We start from the raw sequence: 7,376 nt of genomic DNA, 5'->3' as shown, positions 1-7,376 counted from the left end.
TCAATGACAAAAAACAAAAAAAAAAACTTAATCATTAAATCTAACAAAATAAGTCATGTGAAATTATATCATTGAATAATATATAACAGGTGTTAGTGGGACGTGTTTTAAAATCACACCCAAGTAATTGTCATTTTATTAGTTAATTAAATTTTCAAAATAAATGTTTATTTAATTTAAATATCAAGTCAGCAATAAAAAATATAATATTTAATAGCTACAATGTCTTTATTTTAACACTAGGCGATCAAAATTATTCCAGATTTTATACTTTTTATTTTAAAAAAAGTTTCTATTAAATTGACAAAGGATTGGTATGGATTAAAAAATATAATGTTAAATAAAACAGTTGACTTGATTAAAAGTGTATACTAATGAATTGTCAGTTAAATTCCTCCTTTTTCTCCCCCAAATCGGTTACTTTCGAACTACTACCATCTATCAATAATTAATAGTAATAAAGTTCAACAACTTTTCGCGATTAGATTAGTACTAAATATTTTGAACAAATTGCAATACTATGATAAAATTTTCCTATGAAGAAGTAAAATGTTATCTAGTTATTTGGGTCAATTTCTTGCACTCATACTATTCTAGAAGCAGGAGCTTATCCACATCCACCTCTCATAAATTTGAAAGTCAATGTCAATAAAGCCCAACGTTGCTAGATATGGAAATATACGACTCAAACTTGGATTAGGACCATTCAGGCATTAAATTAAGTTTGATAGGTCAGCGTAGTGCTTGGCTATCAAGGAATGGGAAATCAAGATACTACCTCAAACTCTTTTTTATCAATATGGAAATATAAGAATCTATTTTATAAAATTGTTTATTTCTTCGTGTAAGATTCTCTAAAAATTGTGTTTTTCATTAACTAATTTTATCAAAATATTTCTAATTATTTATAACTTTTTGGTTGATAAATAATAGAGAAAAAAAAGATTATACATTAAAATGTAAATAATTTTATATTATCATTTAATTGTATTCTATTTGATAAATTTATTAAATTTTATAAAAATTATCTTAAAAATTATAGTAATTATGATTTGATATTGAATAGCGTAGTAAAATAATTTTACGTCAAAACTATTAAACACTAAATAATAAAAACGATGAAGTAAGAAGATAATTTTTTTCTCTGATGAAAACTACAAATGACTAATCACAAATTGATAAGATAAATTATTGCATGTGTCCTTTCAGGGACGGATGCATGTTAATGACTATGGGCAATTGTCCCCATAATTTTTTGTTACTTATAATATTTTATTAAGAAAAAGTTTTGCCCCAGTGTTGCCCCCATAGACAATTCTTTTTCTAAATGAATGTAAAAAGTTATAATTAAGCGATAAAATTAAAATAAAATGATACTGATTTTATTGTTTTATTCTTTTAATTTGTATTGTTTTACTCCTATAATACTAAACATATAAAGCAAGTCAGTGATACTAGCACGTGCCTTGACTCACTTAATTTGTAAAAACTTATATAAGTAATTGGAATTTTTTTTCATCATAAAGTTATGTATTTTATAAAAATTTAAAATATTTTTCTTTTGGAATTTATTTTTTTACCCGCTAAACAAATTTTCTAGATCCGTCCGGTGCTTCCTCTAATTCTATAATTGGGTAAAGAATATTGATCCTTTATCATTGATCGATCATTGAGGGAGTGATAAAGGAGAATCAACGATTGGGTGCGTTAGTTAGTTAAGTTGGGTGTGAATTGAACAATTACAATATAGTCTTGTTGGTCATATTCACAGGTGATTTATTGAAGGGGATGAGAACGAGTGCCTTATGCATTGGAAAGAGGACAAAAATTTGTGATTCAAGGTTTGTTTGGTTTTCTTGAGTGATTGCAGAGATGGGAGTTAGGGAAGTTTTATTGTCATTGTAATGAGAACAACACACAAATTGAGAAAGCGAAAATCATGGCAAATAAGTAATTCCTCTAACAAATTATTTGATTTTTCCATGGTAGATTTTATTAGTCATATCAAATGAGAGTTATTGAGTAGGTGGGAGTTGAGAATTGAAGGGGGCATTGTAAAAGAGTGCAAGATAATATATAGGTGAGGTGAAGAATGAAGAATGACATGTCAAAAAATAATGTGATGTAGAAAAAAATATGAAATTAACGTATAAGTATATTATGTTACAGCTCGAAATCTAGATATTGTAAAAGATGAAATCAATAAATACAAAATTTCTTTATGTAAAAGCAATCAATGCAATTTTAGGACATTGTTATTGGTCGAAGCGAGTGATGCTCAACCTTCCACTTTAAGTATAAATATTGATGGTCATTCACAATTCTCATCAAGCAGTTCAAAAGACATTAGATTACCAATCATGAAGATTCCACCATCAATTGATCAAATTTTAGTGAATCAAGACATTCATGAGATACCTTTATATAAATAAATGTTAGTAATTAATATGTAATGTTAATGAGAAAATTCAATCCGGTAATCTCTTTATCACTTCAATTCACACGTCCCTTTGTTTAATCACCATATCACCTTATAGCTCTCATGTTTATGAAGTATTTGAAATGGTTGAACATCATGATCTTTAGGAAAATGTTAAGTCAACTTACTATTAGTAAGTAACTAACATAAGTTTTCCTAAATTATGCTAATGACACACGTTAGATTAGCACTCCTTGACCACCTAACACATCACCCATTGATGCATGTGTGTATATTTATGTTCTCCACGCACATTTTGTCCTTCACGACTAGTTCCTCTATTGATTTACCGACTTAAGAGTTAAAGTTTTTACAAATGGACATTTCCCCTTTTGATAACTCTGACAAATCATCTGAAGCCTTTCTTATCTTCCTCTTTGCCAAAGTTAATGGCTAGAAATTAGATTAGTATACAAGGTGAATGTGTGTGTAGAATGAGTGAGTTAATAAGCAAATTTATTTTTCTTTTTTACGTTACTAGTATAATTTAATCACATGTCTGAAAATACTAATATGAAATAATGTGTTCTATAATACGCGTAACTACCACTTTCTATTTGCTTCTATCCCAAGAACTTGACTAATCAACGTGTCACCTGGTGATTGACTTCCAAAAACACAAACGAAGAATTGAACGAGTCTATTTTTTTAGCTCACCAAAACAAAAACATTGATATACTCGTACATAATCTTTTGTAGGTGCGTAGTCCTCACAGTGATCGATTTTTCTAACGCGCACAGAAAATCCTTGGACGATGTCTTGGAATAAACTTTAGTTTATGCCTCATATTGTTCTCTGTGATGTAAAAAACCAATATTTCTCCATTGACATTAATTATTAATAACACGTGTCTAGATATTTTAATGTCATGCGTGTTTTCATTAATGATTAAACAAATACTTCGATACTTTAATTTCATGACAAATGCTAAATAAATATTATTAAGATATTAATTAAAAAAATTATTAAAATATGTAAAATAATGTTATTTATAATTTATATAATAAATATTTTTTTTAATTTGTTAACTAATATCTGACTCTAATTTTGTAGCCTTCACCAAACAAGAAAACCAACAAAGCAATTAGGCAAAAAAGCTAGTGAACCAAAGTCATCATCAGTGAGATCAGCCATTGGCAGTTCCATTAATTAAAATTACATAACCCGTGATCTCTGCACTACCATGAATAGTCATGCACAAATTTATTAAATATCAAATCATGAATAGTATCCCATATTACTAGAAGCACCACCATCCAATTAAAAAAGAAGCTTGCAAATTTAGACTTCAAGGGAGATTCCTAACTTCTGGAAGAAGCCACGAAGGCGAGGTGAGTCTACGTGTGTTATTTTGAACGAACACGTGCAGCGTGTGAAAACACTTAAAAAAATAGGTGAAAAAGGCAAATTACTAGAAAAGTTGAAATTGAAATTCGAAAGACCGAATAAAAATCAAAGTCCTCTCCTAACCTCACATATAAAAACCGAACCATTTATCATTTTCCTCTTCTCAATTCAACATCTGCAAACTCCAACCAACCAACTTCTTAATTAATAACTGTCGTCGTTTCAATCTCGTTACACATCTCAAAACGCAGCAGCAGCACACTCGACTTAAAATGCAAGCCGTTTCACTCTCACCTTTGTCGTCTAGGGATTCTTCCGACGAGTTCGCTGGAAAGTTCGAACACGATTTCGTGGCTAAGCTCAAAATCAACGAAAACGAAAACGAAGAGAAGCATAACGAAGATGAGGTAGAAGAAGAGGAAGAGTTTAGCTTCGTTCTCACGAATTCCGATGGATCGCCGATCTCCGCCGAAGACGCGTTCGACAACGGCCATATTCGTCCGATTTTTCCGATTTTCAACCAGGATCTTCTGTTCTCCGACGATTACAACGGCGGCGACGGTCTCCGGCTGCCGATAAAGGTCTTCGTCGAACACGCGGATGTTTCTCCGTCGCCGTCGGAGGCGACGACGCCGGCGGAAGGAACATACTGCGAGTGGAATCCGAAAGCGGCGGTGAAGAGCAACTCGACGGGATTCTCGAAGCTGTGGAGGTTCCGAGACGTGAAGCTGCGGAGCAACAGCGACGGAAAAGACGCGTTCGTGTTCTTGAACCACGCGCCGGCGGCGAAGCCGGCGGAGAAGGCGAGCAGCGTCGTCGTGAAGAAGGTTGAGGTGAAGAAGGGGAAAACGACGACGGCGGCGGCGTCTGCGCACGAGAAGCATTACGTTATGAGCAGAGCGAGGAAAGAGAGCGATAAACGCAAGTCGTATTTGCCGTATAAGCAAGATCTGTTCGGGTTCTTCGCCAACGCCAGTGGATTGAGCAGAAATGTTCATCCTTATTGAGAATCCGTTAATTTGATTCAGAAATTTCATTTATTTGTATGTAAATTAATGTTTGAAATTCATCAACCTAACTAGGGAATTACCTCTTCCTAATTTGCTATCATGTAATTAGATTCGAGGATGATGTCCTAGAGTTGAAATATTTGGATATATATTTTTTTGTAGATGAAGATATCCAGACAAATTCAATTACGTAGCATTTTTATTTTTCACGTATACCTGCCGACGGCACTATCTTTCAATAACGATTGCTGAGATCAAATTAGCGTGGTGTTAATTAATGCCTTAGTACATTTTCTTAAAGAATTTAAAAAGGATATTTGTTATAGAAATTATATGAGATCCTAAAAAAAACATAAATAATATAATCTTAAGTAGTACAGGAACATGTGACATAAAATAAACTTGGTTATTTATTTCAATTAAACGTAATTAATTAACAAAGGATAACTAATTGTTTGCGCACAAACATTTATTTGAGAATTTTGTTGTCTCAACTACTTTGAATCAGAGACAAAATTAATATGAATGATCTGTCCAAAACGTCGGTGGGTCCAGCCTCTGCATGCGGCATAAATGTAAACAGAAGCAGCAGTGACAGTCGGAATGACAAACAGAGAAAGTTTGACTTTTGATTTAGGCCATTTGCATGTAAAATTATCTTTAGTTAAAAAACAGTGTATTAGATGATGTCATGTAATTTATAACTATATTATTAGTTCATGAAGAGAGATTAACTTACATATTAGAATTATTTTTCATTTTCGTCATTTATTTTTTATGCAAGTTAATCTCTATTCCTAAATCATATAAATGATTCAAAAAATATGAATTTAATTCATATGATTGAATATGATACTTGAATAATTATAAATTTTTTCATACTTATATTTTATTTATGTAAATAAAAGAAATTTCAATTTAATACGAGTAAATTAGCCCACTCATAAATTTTCAATCTGAATAAACAAGTTTTGGTTCAATGCTCATTCATTAATTAATACAGTAAGTAAACACGTATGTGAACTGTGTTTAAATATTTTTATTCTAAAATTAAGTTAATAGGAAAATTAGAATATACTTTTTGTCTAATACAAAAATCATCATAATTATTTCAACTCAAAACTAGAACAAATTTTTCAGAATTAAATACGTAAATATTTATTTAAATTATACTAGTTGGTATTTTAAATACACACGAAACAAGGCCTAAAAAACTTACACAAAACAATGTACTCTGTGGTTGAGAGCCAGTGTTATTTCTTTACGGTTCATTTCTTATAGAGAAAGATAGGAAATAGCAGAAAGATAGAAAATTAACTTATAATATGACAGTTGAAAAAAGTGTAAAAAATTGTCAGATTTTTAGAGAATTTTTTATAGCTTGTAAAATTTAAGATCATATTAATTATTATTTTATTAATTATATCCTCACTTGTCTCATAATTTTTAATTAATTTATTCATGTATTTATTGTGAAATGAAAGAAAAAAAGGATAAAATAAGAAAATTTATTTCATTTCTTGATTTCTACCTAATAACTTTAAAAGACATGTAAAAAAGAATGGAGGAAGGAAGTATTTGTTATTTTTTTATATTACATGAATTACAAGTTAAGTAAGTGATTCTTTGTTGACGATTTTATTAAGTTGTTAAGAAAATAGTTGTTAGAAAAAAACGTGTGACAAATTTTAAACAAAAAAAAGTGAATAAAATAAGTTATATTAGAGTACTTATTTAATTTGTTTTATTTTGTATACTTTAAAAAAACAATACATAAATTAAGTAATATAATTAATATTTTTATAATTAGCATAAAAAAAATTCTTTTAACCTTTTAAAACAACCTCTACTATTATTCTCCTCTGGTTTATCACAAATATGTAAAATGTATAACAATTTAAAAAATAAAATTAAAAATAATAAATAATGTTAGCAGGACAAATAAATAAAAATATTTTTCCACAAGTGCACATATAGTTTGTTTTTTGCGATAAATTGATTTGTATATGGCACTAGAATCCTGGAAGTTGCAAGAAGAGCAGTGAGATACGTTACGCGGATATGACATCACATTTGATTTTTCTGTCTTCCTTCTTGGGAAAGGAAGAAGAAGATTCCAATTCCAATCTTCATGTTCTTCTTTCTCAAGTAATCACTCCAAAATAACAAGCTTTTTACGTGCAAATTTTTTAGGAAAAAGATCAATTTCATGCGGGCCCTTAATTCTTCTAGGAAACTTCCCAAGCCAAACATGTCCACAAACCACTTGTGCACGATTGGTTACGTGCCTCAAATTATTTTATCCGCGTTCAAAGGTAATTTCAGTACGTTTGGTTTCACTTCACAAGTTGATTTTGAATTTAAAATTAATTTTTAATATATTTTTATTTGTTTAATTTTAAGGTGGAGAATAATTTAAAATCAATTTTGATTAAAATAATTTGACTAGTTTCTGTGTTATTAGATTCAAAATTTTATTTTTAATTTGATTTTATAATAAAAACATTCAAACATATAATCATATTATCACCTTCAAAAT

The 7,376-nt window shown here is 29.9% G+C and overlaps 1 protein-coding gene across 1 annotated transcript; it reads left to right on the top strand.

The window, feature by feature from the left end:
• The first annotated feature begins 3,935 nt into the window (after positions 1–3,935).
• Positions 3,936–5,050, top strand: LOC114380320. Its single transcript, XM_028339325.1, has one exon. It carries the CDS (start codon positions 4,100–4,102, stop codon positions 4,832–4,834), a length of 735 nt encoding a protein of 244 aa, XP_028195126.1. The 5' UTR covers positions 3,936–4,099; the 3' UTR covers positions 4,835–5,050.
• Positions 5,051–7,376: the final 2,326 nt, after the last annotated feature.

The sequence above is a fragment of the Glycine soja genome, chromosome 2 (assembly GCF_004193775.1).
Source record: "Glycine soja cultivar W05 chromosome 2, ASM419377v2, whole genome shotgun sequence".
NCBI classification, from domain to species: domain Eukaryota; kingdom Viridiplantae; phylum Streptophyta; class Magnoliopsida; order Fabales; family Fabaceae; genus Glycine; species Glycine soja.
This window is presented reverse-complemented; position numbering and strand designations above follow the sequence as displayed.

What these genes read in the sequence shown, in the direction of transcription:
- LOC114380320 (XM_028339325.1), top strand. Translation starts at nt 4,100, where the DNA reads ATGCAAGCCGTTTCACTCTCACCTTTGTCGTCTAGGGATTCTTCCGAC.